General features: G+C 39.1%; 2 protein-coding genes across 8 annotated transcripts in view; one reads left to right on the top strand and one right to left on the bottom strand.

Annotated features, from left to right (window-relative positions):
* The first annotated feature begins 5886 nt into the window (after positions 1–5886).
* The window catches only part of ZNF831 (zinc finger protein 831), a 55073-nt gene continuing 35287 nt past the window's right edge, over positions 5887–25672 (top strand). For 6 of the 7 annotated variants that reach the window (XM_074919909.1, XM_074919915.1, XM_074919913.1 and 3 more), the window contains exons 1-3: positions 5887–6141; positions 7416–7604; positions 15337–15467. The gene's annotated coding sequence lies outside the window, so the exon portion shown is untranslated. The remainder of the gene's footprint in view (positions 6142–7415; positions 7605–15336; positions 15468–25672) is intronic. The other variant, XM_074919914.1, reaches the window with a different exon arrangement.
* On the bottom strand, positions 8988–16383 carry PRELID3B (PRELI domain containing 3B). The gene is given in 7 exon segments (XM_074919917.1): positions 8988–11985; positions 11988–12054; positions 12746–12848; positions 13674–13744; positions 14293–14382; positions 14752–14920; positions 15832–16383. Coding segments are annotated over 7 exon segments (606 nt in total). The 5' UTR covers positions 15864–16383; the 3' UTR covers positions 8988–11911.

Genomic DNA, 25672 nt, shown 5'->3' on the forward strand with positions numbered 1-25672 from the left:
ACTGCAAAGAAGAAAATGGTTTAGGAGCAGTGGAACCTATGATTTTTGTAAACAGACTGTCTTCAGTTTGGAGGTTTGATCCACGTGTGGCTAAACTCTGCAATATTCAGTCTTACCCCATCAGGCATGATGTTTCAGCAAGGGAATCTTTTGGATGTAAAACCATTTATGCACACACCTGAAATTATATTCAGTCATTTGCACTAAACAAATACATAACAGACAACATAGCAAACTAGAAGCTATCATAGTCTGTCAACACTTAATGGAAAAATAGACAATTTTCCATATAAAATAAGCAAAATGTTCTGAGAAGACTTGAATTATGTTTGATAAGAAAACAATTTGGTCCTAATGTTCATTTAAATAATTAGGACTAAGGATTTAAGGAGATTATGGATTGGGTTTTTATTAAATCCTTGCATTTAAGTATGTATACCTCTTTTTGCTATTTCTTCCATCCAGAGCCAAACTACATCAAAAAATACATATGAATCCTCCAGCAGCTGTGCAGGTCTTGAGGAAATGCTGGTGACTTTGGTCCTTTTTGCATAGAGGCTTTGTGTCAAACACTTTGCACGAGTCCAGGTAGATGATGTAAATTGTTCTTCCCTTATCCCCCAGTGCTGTAGAAGGCCACCAGATTTGTCAGGCAGGATTTGCCCCTGGTGAAGCCATGTTGGCTGTCACCAATCACCTCTTTATTTTCCATGTGCCCCAGCAGTTTCCAGGAGGATCCACTCCATGATCTTGCCAGGCACAGAGGTGAGGCTGACTGGCCTGTAGTTCCCCAGGTTTTCCTTTTTTCCCTTTTTCAAAATTGGGGTTATGTTTCCCCTTTTCCAGTCAGTGGGAACTTTACTGGATTGCCATGACTTCCCAAATATGATGGATGGTGGCTGAGCCCCTTCATCCACCAGTTCCCTCAGGACCCACAGATGCATCTCATCAGTCCCATGGACTTGTGAACTGTCAGGTTCCTTAGATGGTCTCAAACCTGATCTGCTCCTACAGTGGGGGGTTCTTCCTCCTCTCAGTCCCTGCCTTTGCCTTCTGCATCTTGGGTGGTGTGGCTGGAGCACTTGCTGGTGAAGACCGAGGCAAAAAAGTAATTGAGTACCTCAGTCTTTTCCATATCCAGGGTAACCAGCTCTCCTGTTTCCTTCTGGAGAGGGCCCACATTCTCCATAGTCTTTCTTTTAGCACTGATGTAACTTGTTTTTCTTGTTGCCCTTGACATCCCTCGCCAGATTTAATTCTATCAGGGCTTTGGCCTTGCTAACCTGATTTCTGGCTGCTGTCCTTGCTTCCACCCTCTGTAGGTTTCTTTTATTGTGTGTTTGAGCTTCGCCAGTAGCTCTTTGTTCATCCATACAGACCTCCTGGCATTTTTGCCTGACTTCCTCTTTGTTGGGATGCAGCACTCCTGAGCTTGGAGGAGGTGATCCTCTGCTGTGTCAGTCTGTCTCCAGGATAGCATCTCCAGGATGTGACAGTGAGAGAAGGTTGCCTAATAGTGCAATTAGAAGGAATACCAACCAGGAAGAAAGAGTACGAAGATGTAAAGAATTTCCCTTCCTTAATTTGCCTACTTAATCTCTCTACTGAGATTACTGAAGAAGACTCTAGTCTGTGAAAATGTGATGACATTTTTGAAAGTGGACACTTTAGGATGCTACATTACTCTAGTTCTTTCTATTTGGACTCATGATTTGTGATTTTTTTTATATACTTCTAAACAACTTTTCTTCTACTGAATTCGGGATTAATTTCTAAAATCCATGTATTACAATCTTTCCTACAAACCTTTAAGAAAATAAGAAGCATAAATGAGACCGAAAATAATTCTTATTTCATGCATTTATTTCCTTATTTATTTTTTGTGTGAGCCCTTTTTATCCTAATTTTGGGACAGACATGGCATATTAGAGCAAAGCTTTCCAACTTGCAGAAATTAAATCCGTTTAAAAATGCTTGTTATGATGACAGTGCTTTTAACACAGAAAGGGTACCAGTGGTATGATATTGAAACAAAACATACCTGTTTTCTAAAACCCAACTATACCAATGATATCAGAAAGATACAAGAAAGCACCAAAGATTTAAGGAAGCCTCTCTCTGCTACTTATGGAACATATTTGATGCAACACAACTGCACTACTTACATATATTGATAAAGGGGATATAACATACAAATGCTGGTTTAATGGTAACTTCTGATGATTTGATAGGTAAAATAGTTATCAGTAAGATTATTTTAAGCCTCATGGGTAGCCCAGGCCACAAATATGGCTTGGTACAAAAAAAAGTCATGCTAGCAGAGCTGGACATCTTTCTTCCAGCTATGTGTCCCTCTATCCCTCTATTCCTGCCCCACACCTTCTCTGATTCCTCTCCCTACCCTTGTCTCCCACCTGCTATTTTTTCCCCAGTTTTCTCTCTGTACCTCCACATGAAGTGCCTCTGCCTGCAATTCTGTGCAATGCACTCAGATTTAAATCCATAATGGAGATACACAATTATTTGCATGTTTAGCTCTTGTTTAGTATTTGTTGATCTTGATAGATAAAAATTCAGCATTAATTAGGAAAGTTAAACTTTTGGGAGAGGTACCACACTGAGACAGAATGGAAATTAGATTAGTGACAGAAATTGTGCTCTACAAAAATTCCAGAATATATATTGATCTTTAGGCAGCTGTAAACAAGGCATCATTCTAGATTTGTGCAACCTGTTTTGATGCCCAGTTCTGTTTTGATGCCGGGATATATTTGTAAAGCCCTAAACTTTCCTCAGATAAGAACATTCAGAAAGAGGATTTAGGAAAGAGCATATAAAGGAGGAAAGTTTAGAAAGATATAGAGGGGTAGCAGAGAAAAAGAGGGATGTGTTAAGAGGGTTAGATACAGAGGTGAAGAGAAGCTGAAGTGGTGCAATTAGCAACATCCAGAAATGTGAGAGTGGATAGGTCTGGGGGAACTAAAGATGTGAGATTAGAACTGTCCAAAGCAACTGAGGAAGTGAGGGAAGAAGCATCCTGAAAGGTGAGATTGGAGACATCCAGAAAGGGTGTAGAGATGAGATTAGAAACATCCTCAGAGGTCGATGAGGATAATTTAGAGGAGCCCTGAAACATGAAATAGTTAAAATCAGTAAAATCTAGTGATTCTGAAGAGGTTGAGGAGGTGTGGTCTGAGACACCTAGTGTGGATGGAGGGACTGTACAGGAAAAGTCCAAGGAAGCTGAGGAAGTGTGACTGAAAACATCTAGAGATGATGAAGAAGTGAGACTAGAAAGGTCTAAAGAGGGTGAAGAAGTAGGACTGGAGAAATCTGGGGAGGGTATAGAGGTGAGACTTGAGAGATCTAAGGAGATTGAAGAACTGTTGCCAGAGAGATCCAGAGAGCTTGATGAAGTGACACTTGATAGGTCCAGTGAAATCGAAGAGGTGAAGCTGGAGCGCTCCCAGGAGTCTGAAGAGGTGAGACTGGAGAGCTCTGAGGAGGTACTGGAGAAGTCTGAAGAGGCTGAAGGTGTGAAGCTTGAAAGGTCCAGAGAAGATGAAGTGAGACTGGAGGAGTCCACAGAGGACAAACTGCTCAGACTGGATAAATCCAAAGGATCTGAAAAGGGGATTTTAAAGAGTTCCAAGGAGGCTGAAGTCTTGACACTGGAGGGGTCCAGGGAGGCCACAGAAGTGAGACCAAGTAGGTCCAGGTAGATTGAAGAGATGACACTGAAAAGCCAAGTAAATCCACAACATGACTGGTCTTAAATCAGAAGTATCTTAAACTAAAGATATCTGATAACATGCCAAAACAAAAAGACATAATGAACCCAAATAATGTTACTTTTGAAAATAACTAAGCATAGAGTTTTAATCTTTATGTCTCTTAGTGGTTTATCTTTTGGTGCAGAAAAATAGTAATAGGAGCTAGTAAATAAAATCAAATAAAAAATAGTAATGAGAGCTCACAGACTAAATTATTTAGAATATTGCTCCTTTACTGAGGGCCAGTACAGAAGTACAAGCACAGATTAATACATACAGTAGCAGACATTCTTCTGTCCTGGCATGTCTCCAGATTTTAGCATCTATGATAGTCTGACAAAAAATACCCTCTTGTCAGATGCCATCTCCCTGTCCTGAAGGTTGGAATAAAATAATAGTTATGTAATAGAATGGAAATGAGGATGTTTATGTTGTTCTTTTCCAGATACCTTAGGGTATTCAGATACCAGGCTGCTTGCTGGTTATGGAGAGAGATTTTAAAAAAATACATAGTTGCAAATGGCAACAAGTCAAACTGGGCCTCTGACTGTAAAGGTGAGGGATTATTTCCTTTTGATTCATAACATCTGACTAAAAAATGTGGATCTTCCTGGTGATGCTAACAAAAATGGCAAAGAAAATAGTATTTTTCTTTGCAGCGTGTGCAGTATTTATTTTTGGAGGCTACCAGTATGTTAAACTGGTTCTGTGACTAAGAAGTGAACATTTCAGAAACATCAGTTCTACTAGTTTTTCAGAAAAAAAGAGGTCTTATCTCTTATATTTTGTACCTCTGGACATAAAACCTGTACTGTAATAACACTAATCTTAAAATTTGTGGTTAGTTTGAATTGTTTAGTTAAAATATGCTAAAGAGATGTTCTGATAAAAGGCAGACATCTAATTAAAAAGGGAACAGAACATCTTATATTTCAGTTCATAAAGGTGCATCTAATTACAGTATGAGATCTACAGCAGCCTTCTCTTGACTCAAGACTGTGCTGCAAAGCAAGGAGTAGTTGAAACTTGCTGTTGTCTTTCCAGACATAGGCACAGGAATGCACGTAAATTTTTTCAGGGAGCCACCAAAAAAGCATTTTATGGACCAAGAAAGTGAAAGATACACACTTACAGAAGGCTGCAGCTTCTCAGGTCAATACACCTAAGCTTTGCCCATCTTATTACACAGCTGATGTCCAGGTGCGTTTATAATGGATTTAACATAATCACCATGGGGGGAACTCCCACTGAGGTCACCTCTTAACTGAAGGAGGTGTCTGCTGAACATGGACTGAAGTTGACAGGAATGATGTCTTATTATTCAGATATTAAAATCATGGGGATTTAGCACAACACAAAAATTACCAGACTAAAAAAAGAGTTGCTTATGTACCAATTATGAGAGTTCTTGAATACACTTAATATTTATTCATAATGCATCTGTAATTTTAGAGCTCATGCAACATAATTCTACGATGAGCACAATGTTTAAAGATCAAAAGGCAAAACAAATTAATTTTTCTTAACATGCATCGTTTGTGATGAAATTACAAGTTTGCTTGCTGCCCTATATTCTTAATAAAACAATAAAAATAATTAACACCTTTAAAAATCCCATTGTAACTAACACTACTATCATTTTGTGACTGTTTTTATCTTTAATCTTAAAAGTTTCTCAAGTGCATTGTACAGGGGAGAACAAATAATTATGCAAAAGGCAAATTACAATACAATAAAAAGCCAGTATCAACATGATTTCCAACACACTATAAATTCCATCATCTCTTCACTGTGTTCCTTCTGCTATAATTTAAGATGACAAAGTTATTGCACATTTTTCTAGGAAATAACACTGTCAAGAAACATGGAATTATGGTCACTATTGTATAAAATGTGCAGGTCAGTAATAAAGCTTCCTACCTTTGATAGCTGTGGATTTATCTCCTTTCTCTGCCTGTATAAGCCATACTGGGCTGTGCTGGTAAAGCTCTGCTGTTCTCTTTGCTGATGACCCTAATCTGTTCCACAGCTACTGGAAATCATGCCATACTGGTAACAATACGGCTTATCTCCTATTAAATCTCCTCTTGTCTAAGTACAGCACTCTGCACAGAGCACCAGCAGAAAACATACTCCAAAATCAACTCTAATCTTAAAATAAAGTTGCAGTTATGTGCTGTTTCTTATCACAGGACATTTTGAAGGTTAGTTGATGAAGCAGATGAAGACATTAATTTTTAACTTTTGGACACCTGGATTCAAAATAAAAATAATTTTGTGGTGTCATCCAAGTTCTCAGCTGTCCATTCTACAAAATCTGGCATAAAGAGTCTCTGGAGGGACCCGGGATCTGCAGAACAGGATTCAGGTACACTCAGGTTTTAAGAATCTTGTGCGTTCCTTCCTATTTTAATATGTTTAATAACTTTTGTTACCTATGTTACTTTTTAAATGATGTAACAACAAAATAACATGATAATGTAAAACATTCTGTCCACAGTCGATGATAATATTGAATAAGAGTTTTAAAAACACCTAGGTGACATAAATGGCTGGAGCCTGTTTTCAGAAATTTTTTTAAGTTTCATATGTGCTTGCCCTTCTTTGAAAGACAAGGGAGACTCAGTGTCCTAGGTAAGAAAGAGCCATTACTGTGTCTTACTTTGCAGCTAGGGAAATACTGTCTGTGCAGCAGCACCTTGCTTCCATTTGTTCTGTCTACTCTTTCACAAGAAAAGCAGAGAAATTGCATAGCTTTCTGCATGTCCCTCCAAACTGGCAATTATAAATAGAGAAAATAAAACTGTATAGAGCATTAGGCTAAGAAGGTTACGTGCTTCCAGTACTTCAGCTAGATCATTTGGAATATGACACAACTACAAAATATAAATTAATTCCAGGTAGGGGTTCTGATACACATTTCCTTACTCCCAATTTCACAACATACCTACTAGATTTTGCTGCAGCTGCTATATGTAAATAAGTTTAAATCTAGATAAACCAAAGCAGTTATCTCACAGGTAAATAATATCTGCATAGTCTCCAAAAACCTGTTAACAAGGACTCACCCAAATGACGCTATTTGTCATATTATTGAACAGATTCCTTACCAGGGTATCTCCGCAAAGTTGAACAGGCTCCAGGAATAACAACACTCACAGCAGGGGAAACTGTTTCCTTGAATTTGGTGTAAAAAGGATTAGGTACCTGATTAGGAAAATATTTACTACATATGTCATTAATTTTATTATATTCTAGCTGATATATTCAGCTGGATAATATATACACATTATTTAGCTGATACTATTTTTTTAGCTCAGGCCTTTTAAACGTTTTGATTAAAAGACTGTCAAACCTTGCTGGAGAAAAAGAAAATGTAAAAAAGCCATCTTGTGCTGAGCTTGTGATAGATGTGTCTGAGATGAAAGACTAACTAACTAACAATGTTACTGTTTTACAAAACTGTAATTAGTAATTTTTACTCTTGTAATAACATACATAATCAATAACATACAGAATCAAATACTCTTCCTAGTAGATGCAGTATGAAATTATTGTAGACATTGCAGAGGCAATACAATTTCAGCCCACCCACTAGCTTCCTATAGATAAGGAGATCCTCCATTTCTTCTCTTGCAGCAGGTCTCACCTTGCTGCTGGCTGCCTAAAGATTGTATCACTACTCATATTCATGGGTTTTTTGGCTCAACAAGTTGACTTGGCTCAACAAAGGCTGTGAAGACCACTATCTTCAGTGCAAGGCAAGAAGCAGGACACTACAGCCAGGAACAAGAAGGCGAGCAGACACAGGACTGTTTCCTATCATTGAAGGTAAGCAATTAGTTCAGCTTAGTTGTAACATGTACCCTCATCACCTTTAGAACTATTCATTCTATGGCAACATATAAAGCAAAGCTATCAAATTATTTGAGAAAGAAATTAACAGGTCCTGTGCAAATGAAATAACAGCCTTCATGAGAAATGGAAGGATTCTCAAACAACTCTGCTTTCACACAAGCTCTCTTTATTGGCACTCTTCAGTTCTTCTATAAATGTGAACCTCAACGGGACACTGATCTTTCCTTTGAACCAACTGTCAATGCCAGGGAGCTTTGAAAGGCTGCAGTTAACTAGGCAATGGGTGCTTAGGTTTACTGTGTATGACATTTATTGGAAATATGCTAGACTGTACAGCTTAACTGCAAGTACAGACCACAACAGACAGATCAATCAGCAATGTTGTAGGAAATGGTGGTTAAAGTTTTTTCTGTTTTTTTCCAAAACAAACAACTAGTTTACATTTATAGTCAACTGCTGTATGACTGGACAGGTACAGATGCTCACTGTCAGCAAGAAGAAATACTTCTCAGATAAATTAAGCCTTTAAAAAAGTACTTCATTTCTCTTATTTCTCTTGCTGACTGAAGAAAGTGATATTATTTTAGCGTTCTTATAGACACAAGTTGTTTCAGTGTCACAGTAAATTTAGGACATGAGAGTAGCGGGCAATTAGCAAGGTGCACAAACACAAGACTTTAACAAGTCTGTAGTGCAGATGGGTATATGAAGCTAGACAACTACACACCACTGAAAAAACTTTATAACCCTATAGATCTGTTCCTTAGAATGCCTTGAAATTAATGTAAAACAAGTTAATCCATTATACTTCTGCTTTAGCCATCCCAAGCCTGTTTAAATCAAGAAGTGAAGGACAAAGTCACTAATTTACAGTAAAAAAAAAAAATCTTTACTAAGTTAACACCAAAATCCCACCACTGGTATGACCAATTCTTATATCAAACCTGAGGAAAAGTAACTTCTGCATTCCTTGTTTCAACTTTGAGATACAAATCAGGGCTGCTTCCCTGATTTCGTTCAGAATCTTTCCATAGATATATTGCTATGTCCATACAGATATGTGAGAATTCAAGAGCACCGTGTTACCAGTAGAACCAGCAGATGATGCCAGGTGTTCAGTCTCAACAGAAAAGGGCATCAAGCTTGCCAAGGCCTCAAACTTCCAGCTACTGCAATTTAAACTTCTGGTTTTAAATTAACTGTAATACCATTTCTAGATGCAACTTGCTTTAGAAGGATGCTTGGGAGACTTATAGCATGTCCCTCCTCCTGAGAGAAATCCTTAGTAGCTGTGTTGGGAGTACTTAAGGGTCACAGGAACATGAGAAAGTCATCCAAAATAATTAAGACAATGAAGAGCAAGGAAACCTAATCATTTATTACTGAAAAACTTCAGAAGGCAAGCAGTGAGAACAAAAGATTTAACAGTGCCATCTTAAATATTCTCCAGATGATCTAGTTCACTCACATCTGTTCTATTTCTCAGCAAAGTTATATGGGTGAGTTTGATTTAAAAGCCTGAAGCTGCAGATAAGGTAAAACATGAATCCATTTAGGCAAGCTGAAGCAGGCAGGGATCCACCAGAGACCACAGCGATTTGTTCATGTCACATTCCTCCACCTCTGCCCCTTCCACTCCCTTCCCTCCAACCCCCTGGCCTTTCCCCCCCTTGATCCACAGGGAACACACAACTTGCTGAAGTGGCTGGTGAAGAAATCATCTGAGTACACACGTATGTATGCATACAGAGCACAGGGCAGGCATCCACTTCCTTCTCCTGCGATGGGACAGCACACACACCGTAACTGCTGCACATAAAATCCCTCACTCCCCATCAACCAAAGCTACTTTAGGTGCAGACTCCTATTGTGAGAACTGGGGGCAAACAGACAAGCTGTTACACGACCATACAGACCCAAACATTTTGTTCTCTTCTGCTCTTAACAATAGTGAGCATTAGATCCCATGGGCAGAGACACATTCCGTAACAGTAAACTGGAGCAGAGAAATCTCAGTCCAAGTAAACTGAAAATCTTTCCATAGGATCTAGCAAACTGTGAAATCTGGTTGCTAGTTAACATGTCAGATTTGCAGAAAAGCAGTTATTAAGAAGCAAAAAAGACCACAGCAGCTGTAAATGAGCATTTTAGATATGCATTTCAATAAAAAGCTACTAATTCCAGAGTATTTCTGCACCTTCACCCCCCTCATTTTAATTACTCACCCAGTAGTTATAAAAAACAAACATCATAAAGTTTCATGAACTAGCTAGAGCTCAGATAAAATTTTATTTAAAAAGCGCCACATACAGAAAGCCAGGCTCTCTGACAGAATGAGAATGCAGGCATATAAATAAAATGGAAGAAAGAAAATAATGATCTCTCAAGAAGTTGTTGAATGCTTGCAAAAATTAAACAGTAGTTTTTTTCAGTGCAAGGGCAAACTGTGAGTTCATACTATGCAGTCCTTAGTGCAGAAAAATTAGGAAAAGAAAAAATTGACTTTAAAATACCAACTGATGCTAATGGCTGAACCAACATTTAAAATGAATTTCAAGCATTGTATTATCAGAAATGATGGTACAGTTTTGCAGAAGTTTCACATAGACTTTTCAAGTTGAAATGCTATTTTAATTGTAATATAATCTCCTGTAAAAGCATGAAAAACCTCAATGATTTCAATTTAGTAAGGTAGTCTCAAACAATTTATTTTTTAAAAAAGTATTTAGAATAGTTAAATTTTTAGAAGTTATATATATATATTATACACCTGTTTTCTTTCCCCTACACAAATCTTACAGAAGAATGTGTTCCCATGTGTTTACCCCTTAAAATAAGCTCAGGTTCTCTATATAGCAGACACTATTCAATAGGCAATTCTGGTAGAACAGAAATGGCATGCAACATAAAATATGCTTAGACATACGACATTACAATTCATAAAGGCTAAGAGAGAGTCTTGAAATTACTTGTAAGCTTAGAATCAAAATTTCAGGAAAAGCCTCTGGCACCAAAATAAAAGCATCAGCTAATTCAGGGCTGTGTCTTCCCATTTTTCCTTCACACTGAAGGAGCCTCATGGGACAGGTAGCCCCTGCTGAAGTCAACAGGACTACCAGCAGACTGGTATACTATGTAAGGAAGGATGTCAAGGTCTGACCTTTATGTTCCCACAACTAATGACTGATGACAGTACCAAAAAAATGCAAACTGTAGAAAACTTTTTATTCTCAAGGTTCTCATTTAAAGAGCCTTGTATTGTGAGCAAATTAGTTCAAAAGGTCAAGGAACTTCTGGAACTCAGCACACTGTTTAAAGGACAACACAATATTCAGTTAATTTAACCGGTTATTTTTGGAGTACAATCAAGTTAATGAGTATATCATTAGCATTCTTTGATATTAGTTCTTCTTATATCTAGATATATCTTTAGCCAGCTTCACAAAGGTTTTTTTAGTCCTTTAAGTGGTTCTTTGAAATTTTGAGGTGAACAACTACTATTAGATACCCTAGCAGCTTGCAAGATTTTAAGGCTCTATGCTTATTGTACTCCTTTATTTAATGGGCTTTTAGAAATGGAAATACTTATTATAGAAGTTTAGGATAAAATTTTATTTTAAGCTACTGCATGCCCAGCTCATTAATGTCACATTTAGGAAGAGAACTTAAGTCTTAGTAGGTAAGAGACACTTTGTATGTTTTACCTATACTGACTGAAAAAGAACTTGAGTACCATGTTAGCTCAACCATTCAAACAAGTTAAAAAGCTTATCAAAAAATATTTTGTACATTCTTTTGTATGTCAAGCATCAAGTAATAAATTTCTATTAAACAAAGTTGTATCACACAACTATCAAAAATGAACAAACAGAACAATGCTGGAACAAACCATTCTCCTTAATTTGGGGCTTGGTCCCAAAAGAGGTAGTCTGTAAGTCACACAAAATCAAAAATTCCACAGAAGTTAACTTTACATGCCAGTCTCCTCTACCATATGCAGCCTCATCACTAAATAAGGCTATTTCATATCTGAAAATATTATAAGTTAGTGTTCATGTAAATACAGGAACTATACTTGAAAATTATTTCTTCATCTGTAACCGAAATTCGGTCCAGCTGAACCAATATATTAACTAGGCTTTGTGCATCAGCCTCATTAGTACAAATTCAGCTTTTCTCCGAATTAAATTTGAAACATGCCTAATACACAGGTATGCCTTTTAATAACAAAGGATACCTGTATTTAGGTGTGGAGAGAAGCTTCACATTGTGAAACCTTGTTAGTTATACAGGTGCATGACTATCATTTCTCTACAAATGCTGCTGCTGCCATTGAACTCCTCATAGTTCCTCTTGCTGAAGCTGCGAACTCTTCAATTTCGGCATTCAGTCTATTAATTACCCACTCCAATGCTTCACGGCCCTACAGTTAAAAAAAAGTTTATTAGTGTCTAAATCTTAGTAAATGAGTAAATAGGTTAAATCCTGTCTTATGAAAATTACTGCAGACACAATAGTTGAAAAAGGAAGAAAAGGTACAGAAATACATGCCTCTGTGATATTTTTTACTTCAATAACCAGAAGACTGCAGGAACATGTATTGCCTTACATTTCATGAAAAAATTGCTTTTGTCAGCAATGCTCACATTATGAACCAAATAGGCTTTTTACCCAGATTGCTTTATCATTCTTGAGGCTGAATTCAAGGCAACTTTAGATTCCCAGAGGACAGACTCGACTAAAACACCACTTCATTACTCCCACATAACCACTTCAGATCTGTCTGGATGTATATCCTTTTTCAATAGCAAAAACTAATAGCATCAAGAGGGCAGTAAAAGAGTAACAGTGCCAGACTGTTAAGCGAGTGAAGATGTTTATCCAGTGAAGATTCAAAGAGCTTTGCCAATAATAATTTATTATCTCCTTTCATTCAAGGAAAAAAAAGAGGAAGTTCAACAAGCTGAGCATTTAGTCTCTACAGTGAAGGCAGTAGAACTATGCAGACCCTTCCTAAAACTGCTGACAAAGCCAAAAAGTAAAATAGAGATTTTTATTCCCTTTGTGATTTAGCCAGTGGCCACACATTTTACACAAGGATCATACTTACTTACTTTATTAGCATTGGAAGAAATTGTGTTTGCCATTAGTCCTTCTAGATAACTGCTGAGACTGACACCTTTTACAGATATTATTGCTTCTTGTGTCAAAATGGTTCTGAAACACAGAACAGGTAGTTTAAAAAGAATGCACTGATGAAAGAAACTTGCTCCTCCCCAGCAAGTACATTCCCCCATCAGCTTCACTGTATAACACAGAACTTCTTGCCCCATAAATACAACTCAATAGAACAGTGCTTAATTGCTTTATGATTCTACTCATAAAATAAAAACCAAAAGTCCCCACCAAGTCCAAGTGTTCCTTTGTGGCACTCAACTATTTCCATATTTAGCAACAGAAAGAGTGGAAACAGCAGATTTGGAGTGAAGGTATACTGGGAAAACAGTATTAAGACATCCCCTTCAACAATAGGAATTTAACATTTCTGACTGTCATGGCAGAAAAAAACCTCTTACGTAAGAATCCCTAGAAAGATCCTTCAGAATTATCACTAGTCCCAGCAGTATAGACTCAGCAAGTTCTAAACTTGCCTTAAAAATAAACAAACACCAAAATCCAAACCTCCAACATTATAGACTAAAGGCAGATAACTGTGCCTTCTAGTGCAAGTTCTGTGCTCAGGCTGATGAAGAAATAAGGAGCTGATAACGGAAGATCTATACAAACTTGGTTACAAATAGGACACAGGACAACTCCCTGAAAAGCTGATCTGCCTTGATCATAGCATGACCCTAAGTTTCCCAGTAGTGCTCTGCAGAAGCCATGTCACTTGGGAAAATGACAGTCCATTTAATTCTTTTGTAGACAAGTTACTGTAACAGAGGTGATGTAAATCTCATCTTTTGTTCAAGAGAAACGATGGAAATTTTCAAAGCCAAAGTGCACTACTACAGGGCAATCTCAGAACAAAGAGGTACTTACTTGTCTGGTTCGTGAGGGTGTGGTTTATAGACAAGCCTCTCATCTACTGACACTAGGTTTGTAAATGAAATCTGTAGAATACAAAACAGGATTACCCCTTGATAAAAATATTAAAGGAATGTAGTAAATAAAACTGCAGATTCAAAACTAACGCTTATATCTGATTTAAACATTACACTTTTCTGCAAGTATTAGGGTTTAGAACAAGATAGAGAAATCTCCAAGTTCAGCATTTGCTGATCCAGTTCTCTTTCCTTAAGTTTTTGGGTTATTTGCCAATATACACTACCACATTTATAAGAACAAAGTAGTACAAAGAACAAAATGTTACATAATTAGGAAATGGTGACAGTGTACACCAAATGGCTTTTAAAATTTCTTTCTTAGCACCCCTCCTGCTCCCAAAACTACTCCTTGTCCTGCCATCGCTATGTTCAGATGCTTTGAGCTCCTTTCTGAAAAACAGAACCAGCCAACTATAAGCACCTTACTTAAACCTTTAACTTGTATTGTTCTGATGCAATTTTCAAATAATTTTCAAGATGATTTTCCTTTTCAAATTTACAAGGTATTACTATAATCTGTAACCTATTTCAGTTGCACAAACACAGCTACTTACATTACTGGATTTAAGCTCCATTGTTTTTTTCACTGGGTCAACAACAGAGTGCTCCTGAATGTATGTCTTTGTTCTGCACGTGCCAATGAGCTAGAATACAGGCAAACACATATGGCATTAATTATGCTAACCAACTGCAATATTTTAGTGCCTTTAAATGCATAAGTAGTGGTTATTGTATTGAACAGACACCGAGACAACAGAATTAGGGCTTAGTTTAAAATAAAACTATTCTGCTGAAGTAGATCTCATTTTCAAAATGGAAGTAATCTAAGATCTAGGCAATTTCTGGCTATCAGTTAATTGCTGTATGTACTGCTATTGAGCTTTCCTGATACATAAATGCTTATATTTTTAAAGCATTAGAGTTATGAAATGATACACGTCTATTACAACATCTTGTTCACAAGCTTCCGTTCCCTCCAGCATCCTTTTCTAGCTCTGCGATACCATACGTACCGATTTCACAATGGAGGGTATTCCCCACTCCGTGCTGAGGAGTCTGTGGCTGTGCAACTTCCCACTGGGGTCTACGTGTCTGTCCAGGACATCAACTCCGACCACGCTGGGGTTCATGGGATTTGGGTATTTCTGCATGGCAGCTGTCGTTACCTTTTCCCAGGGGTGGCTGCCAAAACAGAATCAAGACACAAAGTTGTATACCTTCATTTTTTAATAGGATTTCTATTAAACACGTAGATTGATGTGTGGACACATCAATCAATTTATAGTTTAAAAGCAGTCCAGTTTCCCTTTCTCAACCCTATAAATACTCTTCCCTAGAGGAAAACATCTGTTTTGTGGATTGGACAGCAGTACACACAAGTTAAGCCTGCAATACACCCGATTAGTCAGGACTCCCGAATTCAATTACCTTCTGGCTTATAATTTGAAAAGAATGTTTTCCCTGTGACATAATGCTGAAAGACTGTCACTTTGGGGGGGGGGTGGTGGGGGTGGTGGTGTTTCAGCAATACTGGAATAATTTATTAAGTCGTTACTTTCCCCTAACAAGCATTTCCTTCGGATTATTTTTCGACATAGGTGTTCTGGAGCACTTGGGCCCCGACAACACGAAGCCTCACGTCGCTTTGGCCAGCTCAACACTAGAAGGCGAGGGCTGCACCGAGAACCCCCAGCAGGGCCGACACCGCAGCCGGACCCGCGCTACCCAGGTACGCCTCCTGGTTCGGTTTTAAAACCGCGGTCCCCACGGTCTCACCGGCTGCGCCTCCTCAGAAGCCCCCGCTGAGGACAGCGCCCCGCACACTGTGCCGGTAGCCGGGCTGCGCCCCCCGGCTGAGCGGCCTCAGAGCCGGCAGCCGGCTCGGTGCTCTGCCCGCCGCAGCGAGCGGCGCCCCAAGGCCAGTGACCCCGGGGCGGCAAGGACGCGCAGGGACAAGGTCAACGGGGGCGAGCGAGCCGCGGCGGCCGGAGCAGAGCCGCGGCGCCCAGCCGGCCCGGGAGGCAGACAGCCCCGGCGGAGTCCCCTCAGCCAGCCCTGCTTGTCCCCTCACGCCGTCCCCGCGCTGCACTTACTCAAAAACGTGCTCCGAGGTCCAGATCTTCATGGCGGCGGGCACGGGGCGAGGACGGAGCTGGAGGCGCCGCCGCGCTCTCCTCGCGCCCCGGCGCTCCGGTACCCGCGGGGCCGGCCCGGCCCTGCCCCGCCGCCGGCAGCCGCTGCGCCTGCGCAGTGAGGGGCGCGGGGCGCGGGTCTCCAACCACCGCGCGGCGCGGCGCTGACGTCAGGGGTCACGTCCCGCGTCAGAGTCACGCAGCGGCCCCGCGGCCGCTGGGCCCGGGCGCTGGCGGGGTCACCTCCCGCCGCGGCTCCTGCTGCCGTGACTCTTCTTGCCCTGCCAACCACCACGTGGCGTCAAGGCGACAGCTGCCACGTTTCCCGAGTTCTTTCCCCACTGTGAGTTGGGGTGTGGATAAAAAGTGCAACCAAGTAGCATCCGTCTGCTGGCATTTAGCTACATTTGAAAATCTTTCAAGTTACTCAGGTGTGTTGTAAGACGCTCATTCGTAAATTAGACCGGTTATCTTTTGTAAGGCTTAATCAGTTAAAGTTGGAATTAATACGCGTTTTATACTAACTCAGGCCCTCAGGAGCTACTCTCTTCCTGCCTGGGGTAGAACGGGCCAGCGCTCCGAGGGCACCACCTATTACCCCGTTGGGCTTTTGGCCGCTCTCCGGGACAGCCGTGACTCGGTTGTCGGTCACCAGAGGGCGCAGAGATCCTCCGAGTCTCACTGCCGAAACGGGGGCTCGTGCGGGATCGACAGACAGGACACGTAGAAATGTTATTTAACCGATGCATGAGCCCCACCCAGGCCAGCACTCTGGTATCCTTAGCCAACTTGTTTTGTAAGTACACTGCCTGGAAGTTATTTTATAACCAACAGTTACAAAACAGCCTCTTTACTATTTTCTGTGTTAAGAAGCACCTCTGTAAGAGGCAGGCTGTTCCAGAATGGAAGGGTTTCAACAAATCTGTCCTAAACTGTTTTTCTTACTCATCCTTGAAATAAAACAAGTGATTTACAAGCTTAATAAAGCAGTAAGAAATCAGTTACAGCAACAAACAAAACCCCATGCATTTTGTGGCACATAATCAAGCATTTTCTTAGAAAATTCTCAAGATGACAATGTTGAAAGTGCCTTGACTTGTATAGCAATTGTATTTTTCTCAAACAGGGAGACTATAGCACAGCATTTCATGGGCACAACTCTCAACAAGTGAGTGACTGTTATGTACTCACAACTGCACAGTAATGGCCCCACTGGAAAAGATTGAGAGGGAAATTTCCCAGAAACAGGTTATTTCACACAGTGAAATTCCTAGCATCTTTCTGCAGTGTCAGAAAAAAAATCCTAGCTGGTCTGTGGAAAGATAGATTCAGTGAATATTCCCGTGCATTCTCATTTTTATCACTGAATATCAAATACAGAAGCTATTATACAGAGAAGCTACCATTTAATGATAAACTACCAGATTCTGTTAGTAGCAAATACTGAAGTGATAGCTGTCAAGAGAATAAATTTTTGCTGGAGAGACCTGTCTTGATCTTATTTTTCCTGACTGCTTCACCTCACAGGACTATTCCTAAACACTGTTAACATGCTAGTAATCTGTCATATGTGCAAGGTTATTTCTGGAAGACTGCAAGTCAGTTTTAAATCCATTGTAGTCCCAATACCCACCAAGTGATTTTTGCAACTGGAGAATTTTGCAAAGGATGTTAAAAATGCAAAGCATTTGGAGAGGTCTCAGAATGCAACACATAGTTGTGGAAGATGGTGACCCTTAAATAGACATCAGCAATTCAGCAGATACCCATCTCCTATCCCTTTGGCTCTCTGTAGCCTCTCAGTTTTTTCTGTAAAACAAATGTTAACTACTGGAAGCAAAGCAAAATGACATCTCCAAGATTAGGAGTAGATCTTAACAGTTCTTGCTCATATAAGCTTCAATTTATTTTAACAGTTTTGTTCGAGTAAGTTTCTGTATTTGAGTGATACCAAGGGCTGAATTACTTATAAACCTGACTTTTAAAAGGAATAATAAAATTATATATAACAAAGCCAGACTTTAGGAAAATAAAATGCTCATTTGTAACTGCAGATGAAAAAGTTGCACACCCTAAACATTAGAATTCTTTACATTGGTGATGTTACATCTTGAGAATATTGTGTCCATTTTTATGACCAAGAATTTAATACTATAAAATTTGATATCTTTTCCCCTACATGTTGACAGAATCTGTCTAATAATTGAAATCAAAGAAGACACATTTCAGTTAACTCTGTCCAGTCCCAGGTACTATCAAGATGATCATTAAGGACCATAATGGACATCTACAAAAGACTACAAAAATCTGTGGAAACCTGTGGTGAGGTTACTTAGTACATATGTATTGTTCAGGAGCTGTTTGCTTATGCTATGTTAAATGCAACTGATGCATGAAATGGGCCTTGTGGTTATATGCTTCATATAGATTTTGGCAGGGCAATCTCCTTGGCATGACTAAGAAAGACTTGAATTTGCTCTCAGAATTCTGTATGAAAGTGCTCTGAGGTTCCAGTTAATTTATTTGCAGAACAAGTCATTATGATTTTGTATTTTCAGACCCATGTTTGCCAGCAGGAAGGTGTGAATTGTCCCCTTTAAGCAGCCTCATGAAATATCCATCATTTGGACTGAAAAGCATAAATGTTGGGAAATAACTCACAAACCAAACCTCACTTTATCTTCAGCACTACGTCCACATCATTTATGCACTCCATAACGGCTACCAAAACCCCAGATTGTCAAACCCACTCAGGCTTAGACAACTGTGACTTTAGCTTTCTGTAAGAAAAATAGAGGTATTGTGTCACATTTAGAAAAGCAAACACCATCCTGGTTCAGAGCCCTAATCCCAGAGATCAACTAGACCACTCTGCAGTATGACATGTCACTAAATTCTAAATTGCAAAGGGTTTGGTGACAATGGCAGTGATTCAAGCTGCATTTCTGAATGACATGAATACAAGTCAGAAATGGATCACCACAACCAAATTTTACTGTGCCAAGATTGCTGATGACTGAAACAGTGAAGACTAATGCAGAAAGTTCCGTATTTAACTGCTGCACTTCCTTGCAACAGGCAGGATATGAGCTCTGGTTGCTTACCCTGCTTCACGTACCACAGCACTTCACACTTTTCAGGTTACAACTGAGGCAAGTTTACTACTTCATACACTTAAGAAAAATATATTTGGTAGTGTATTTTTTTCTGTTATCATATTCCAAAATATAACTAACATTAAAATAATACTGCTCCAGTCCCTTGATCTGAAATGAAAAGTTTTGATGTGTGTGAAATACTGGTATTCACATGCAGTATTAATGGAAACGATTCAAAGGTCTTGCTCTTTTCTTGAGCTGGAAAAACATGTTCCCACTCCCATTGTCAGTCTGGCAATGGTACTGGCTGAAAACTGGCATTATCGATGTTTTCTTTTCCAGACATTCCTCTTCAATTACTTTCATTATACAATTCTTAATGACTACCCCCATTTATAAACACTCTTTCACCATCAGCAGTCAATTCCATATTATGAGGCTGTTATTACTTGGCTGTATTGTCCTGTATGTACTTCTTAAAAAAGCCTTTGTTGGACAGCAAAGCTTTTTCCAGTGCTTCCAGAATCAGCTCTGCAAAGCCTTGCAAGTCATTAGACATCTCTGTATGAAAAGGTCACCTCAAATTGTACTTTTAATAAACAAATACCTTTCTCTTCAGAAAGCAAGCACCACAATATCTCAATGTAGATAGTACCAACTCTGTTTTTTGCTCATACTTTAATAGTTTTGTTCAAGTATTTGATCCTTCCACATTTCTGATTAGTATCAAAAGGAAACATTAACAGGGAAATGCCACCACTACACAATGAAACATCCTGAAAAGGTGGTGTTAGTTGCAAATGAGTTTACATGATGATACATTTACTGGGTGTCTTGGTTCTGGCTGGAATAAAGTTTTCTTCCTGGTAGCTGATACAGTGCTGTGTTTTGGATTTAGGATGAGAATAATGTTGATAATACACTGATATTTTAGTTGTTGCTAAACAGTGTTTATACTAGGTCAAGGGCTTTTCAGCTTTTCATACTGCCCTGCCAGTGGAGGCTGGGAGGGGACACGGCAAGGACAGCTGACCCAAATGAGCCAGAAGGCTATTCCACAGCATATGCCATCATGCCCAGTATATAAACTGGGGAGAGTTTGGCAGAGGGCACTATGGCTCAGGGATCAGCTGGGCATCGGTCAGCGAGCAATTGTGTTGTCCATGACTTGTTCTGTATATTCCTTTTCTGTCCTATTAATCTGTTTTTATCGCAGTCCATGAGTTTTATTTTCCCCTGATTCTCTCCCCCATCCCACAGTGAGGGGGAAAGGTAGCAAGTGGCTGTGTGGTGCTTAATTGCCATCTGGGATTAAACCATGACACTAGGTCAGGACAGAGTTCAAACTATATCATGGATTAGGATTCAGGTGCTTCAGTGCATCGCTTTCTCTCAGCAGAGAAACATAGATGGAATAAAAATACTTCCTCTTCAGTACTTAAAATGTTGTTTTATCAAAATAACCAGCATTCTTTACCAGTTTTTTTCTCTTCTGCATGGCATTAGCAGTTCCACTGCTGATGTTGAGTCCTAACAGCTGCTTCCCACTGCTTCAGCAAGCTGGTCTTCCACTCCAAACCCTTCACCTTCTTCATAACAGAAGTAGTCCCAAATTCCTTGTCACAGCTGAGGTCTGGACTCATCATTTGACCCAGGACAGAGGGAAGGGCCAGGAATGTAGCAAACAGCATTTAAGACCACTGAGCTCTATGCTGTCTTAAAGCTCCCCGCCTCATTCAAGGTAGCTGCACTGTCAGACTGCACTCTACACAACTGATTTCTCAACTTCTGTCAAAGCTGTTTAAGCTGGCTGGAACAGATGCCATCTGAGGTCAGTTACTCCCATTCTTGAGCTGCTACTCATGTTGCTCTGGAACAGCTGTTCATATGGCCAGGATGAGCGCTGTAAGGGAACAATGCAGCTTAATTTCTGTTTTCTGCACAGTGAATCATAAATGGAACTGAAAAAAATCTCAGAAAGGTGGCAAGAACAAGTGGTCAGGGCTGATTAAGCCAATGCTGTGTAACCCCCAGAATGCCTACTGGAATCATAGCCTGGTTTTATCTAGACAGTTTTCTAAGTTCGGTGCATTTGGTTTTCATCCACTAACAAATACTGACTTGGTATTTCTTAGTATCATGCAATTTTGTTCAACACAAAATAAAACAGGTCAGTGTAAGACAACCAAATGCCTGTATTTGTCTCTATCAGTCAACCAGGAGAGTCTTTTTTTCTATCCTTTGGTATTTAGGCCTCTTCCTCGCTTACCTTGAAGAAAAATCAGATTATAGAAATAACCAACATATCCCCTTTCCCTAATCTCCCATGTTCTGGTGAAAATGGCTGTCAAGTTGCATGTGAAATGCAAATCAAAATTTTTACAGATTATAATTTTATATCCTGAGACTAATACCTATCATCCCATCAGAAGTAGCAGTAAACATAAACTTTCAGAGAAAAGATGCAAGTATATATATTTTTTTATTAAGAAATAAGGTTGAATCGATTCATGTCTTCTGTGTGGAAAAACCACAAGAGGGGGCTAGGTTTCCATGAGGTTCTCCACGTGAAGACCTGTTGCTCCTTACTCCCTCGGAGGGAAAGGACTCACCGTCTCACAAGCAAACTCACCTCGAAGTCCACATCTCAGCATTGCTACTGAAAGAGGACAAGATCCCTACTCTGATTTCTGCGTCCCAGCAGCAACCACTCTCAAAGGGCTACCCACCCCTAAATCCAGAGAACATTTTTCTGCAGAAATAAATCACTCCCCTACTTCCATGTTAAAATGTGATCTAGACAGAAAATCCTTGCTGGAAACCTGAAAGATGCATTCAGGCCCTTTTTTTCAGTTCTTCAAAAATATTAACGAAAACTCAACATAAAAGCAATGAAACATCCCCAAATAATAAGATTAAAAAAGATCCCTTTTATGTCCTAGTTAAGCCTGGTTAATTTGTCAGAAACTTAAACCTACAAAAAAGACCTGATGTACTGCTGCACCACTTTACTGATATTACTGGCTGCTCCTGCATGACTTCAGCAGCAGAAAAATGGAGGAGACAGGAATGTATGGCCACAAACAGTCCTGACAACAGCATGATCTTAGACAGTTTAAATGATTTCTGAAAGTATAGCCTAAGTGGCCCTGAACATATGCACCACAGTATTTTACAGCAAAGTGCTACCCCTCCAACATGCTAGTGGTCTATTCTCACCTTCTGCTAGTGAAAAGATAAAAGGATCTGTAATTGGCAATCTGATCTCTGACATAGGTAACCTACAATGATAATAAACATATACATCCAAAAATCCATTGCTTCTGTCAGTGCCTTCCCAAAAGGACTGAAAACCCCCAGAAGTTTTCACATAACATGTATATAAACAGCAATCTTCTAGCATCTTTGTATGCTCACCTTCAACGTTTGTCTTCATCACAAGGACAAGTCAAATACAGGCAGCAGGAATCCTGTGAGACTTTAAAGATTCAGAACATCTGGTTGCCTGGCCAGAAAGTTTCTAAATCACTTTTTAATGCCAGGAATTTAATTCACATGTAAACCTATGGAATGGAAATAAAGGTCAGAGAAGTCAATTGCTCATGGGGCAATATCAAACCCTATGTACTATTGCTCATGTCCGTGTCATTGCAGAAGTGAAATGCACAGAGTGAAAAACACAACATAGAAGTTTGTCTCAGACAGCTTTTCTTATCTTTTGGGAGAAAACAGATGTCACAAAAGGCAGAGTGTATAATGGGAATTATTCATTCTCAGTTGCCATATTCTATTTTCTGTATCATAAAAAAAGGGAGGTATACTTTCTTCCTTCTTATGACTAAAACCAATAAGGTACTAACTCTTTTCCACAGATTTAAATGCATATTCAGATTTTTTTTTCCAATATTGAAATATTGATTGCATAAAAGGATTCTTCCTGAAGTTTCTTAATTATATAATCTTTTTCTGCTGCTCAAATCTTTCACATATATATGTATGCATGCACAACTGTTGTACAAAGGCCCTAGTGAAAAAGTGCTGTTGATTTCTAGCACGGTGATACAGGGACCTTAAAAAAAAAAAAAAAAGTGGGATGTAATTTCTTAACAATACTATTGCAAATCTATTTCCTGTTTCAAAATTATGCTCATTTCCTTCTCAGACACATTTAAAACACTCCGGCTCCCAAAATAATTTCTGAGCTTTAAAATAACATATGATCTTTTGAAAAGCATCTGAGATTTGTTTGAGGTCTCCATACTGGTGTTTCCACTTAATAAAGCAGTAGAATTACTACCTCATCAGCATTATTTACCAGGTTGCATAAATTACTTCAACACTGGACAATTATAATGAATGTGGTTTGGTCATGTTTTGCTCAGTAAGTGAATCCCTCTGTAAGGGTGATGGGAAATGAACGGAAGAGCAGCACATTCTTCTCTCACAAGGCTGCAGATCCCTCTGTCAGCTTTTCATCATCTACAATGATTGGCTGCATTTTGGACAGGTACCTGCCCCACAGAAAAGGCAAAATTTAGAAGTAAGTCACATGCACTTCCTTTGCTCACACATCATTAACACATCTGCTCTGCTCACTATCTACACGAAGAGTTGAATATACAAATCACAGCGCTTTGCTGTCCATGCCAGTAAGTTTACATCAAGAAACCTAGAAGGGGTAAAAATTACATTTAATGAACTTACAGATATTTATTCATGCAAATTTAGGTGTCAAGAACCTGCTGTGAAAAATATTATAAATTCCGCCAAATCAACAGATGGGTAATATTTAGCAAATAGTTTAAAAAATGTAGCTCTAAAAGTGTATATGGCAAGTATGTAGCTACTAGGAACAGGAAACTTTTGAGTACTAACATAGCAGTACTTCAAAAAGCCTTCTGAAAATCTAATGAGGCAGAAAGTTGAAATTATTTAAGTGAATGAGTAGTGTCAATGGTCTTACATTATCCATGCTAAAAAGCATTCAGAGCACCTTGATTAAGTTTGTAATCATAGCTGAAAAATGCAGCTATTTTCTCTTTCTTCTATGATCTTTTTATTCTTTGTAATCATAAAGCTAAAATTATATTCAACTTTGTTTAGCATAAGGCTGACCTCATCCACTGCGAAATAGCAGGCAAAACCATTTTGCATTTTCATTTGAACAAATTATCTGAATCTTCTCTATCCAGTCAAGCCTGTGCTACCAAGGTGATACTTTTTTTAACAATATTCTGAAGCACTCAACTTGAATGCATCGTTTGATAATTGTTTTTAAAGAAACATTGGCCTTTTTTTTTTTTTTTTTTTCTATTCAAAAGCATCTGATTCCTGCATCAAAGGACTGTCTTGAGCTAAAATAAACACCACTCACCATCAGGGGAAGATGCTGGGTTACACATGTTGTCTATGTATTCCACTATACATCATGCCACATGTACTCAAGAACAGTCTTTTAGACAATTTCCAGAAGTCCTCATCTATGATGAAGTAGCTTTTCTTTCCTTTGCAGATACTTGTCACTACACACGCAATTCTACTACATAACTTTCCAGTGACGTGATTTAAATAAAGCATATACAATGTCTCAGGTAAAGACAGACTGAGATTTTAAAACAGAAAAACCTGAGAAAAATCCAGAGTGCAAGCTTCTACTAAAGTATACAGTTGTAGACCTGTGCATTAAATGTCAGATAACAGTGTTTGGTGCTTTAACTATGGAAACAGTGAAGTATGCCTAGGGTAGCATTCATCGAATGTAATTTAGTAAGGTCTTAACAGAAGGTGATGCTTATTTCAAAAAGGTTTGAAGTAGTCTTTGGTGGAAGAGAGAATGGCCTCTTTGTCTTGACCGTGGAATTGACTTTTCTTGGAGAAGCTCTGAAAGGCAGATTGCAGTCAGAAACTATGTATGAAAGAGATGTACAGAAGATAATAAATCTTTCATCAGGTTCTGCCCTGGGTTTCCCATACTACCCACAAAGGGAATGACACACTCCAGAGAACCCATTTTTAAATTTACAGGATATTCTGACCAAATGTCACAGGGTCAGTAAGAAAATGCATTTACTATTTCACTCACACTCTAAGTCATTCTTAATAAGTAAAAAGTGAAAAATTTGTGATAAGATCTTCAGAAACCTGTGGCCATCTGACTGTGAAATAATAGCATATGACCTGCTAATTGATGATGCTGCTACACTGCTGCTAAAGCACACTAATTTGTAGCTAATTGAAGCTAAGTACATCAAGAAGAGATTGAGTTTTTGTATCTAGCATTTAATGTCACTCCCTTTCCTAAATAACCCCCCCACCTTGAAAAAACCACCAGTGTCCTCCCCCCACCCCCTCAAAAAAAAAAAAGAAAAAAAAAATTAAACCTCAGACATTATCTTTGCTTCGAACATTTAATTTAGATTAGGGTCTATTAAAAATGTGCATTTAATAGAATGATCTGGCAGTAGCCTTGGAACAAACATTTGATTTTCAGATCCCTTTTAATTTATTTTTTTGCCATATAATGTCCAAAGAGGCTTAAAGCTACACACCTTCAGAGTCCTGTTGCCTCAGATACAAAACTGGCTAAATATCTTCCGTATCAAGCATGTGATACATCTACTGCAGTTGTGAAACATGCTGCCTAACATTGTCTACACTAACTAGGCACTAATGTCGTTTGTATAATTTGAATGCAAATAATTATT

This window comes from Athene noctua, chromosome 16 (genome assembly GCF_965140245.1).
Source record: "Athene noctua chromosome 16, bAthNoc1.hap1.1, whole genome shotgun sequence".
Classification (NCBI taxonomy): domain Eukaryota; kingdom Metazoa; phylum Chordata; class Aves; order Strigiformes; family Strigidae; genus Athene; species Athene noctua.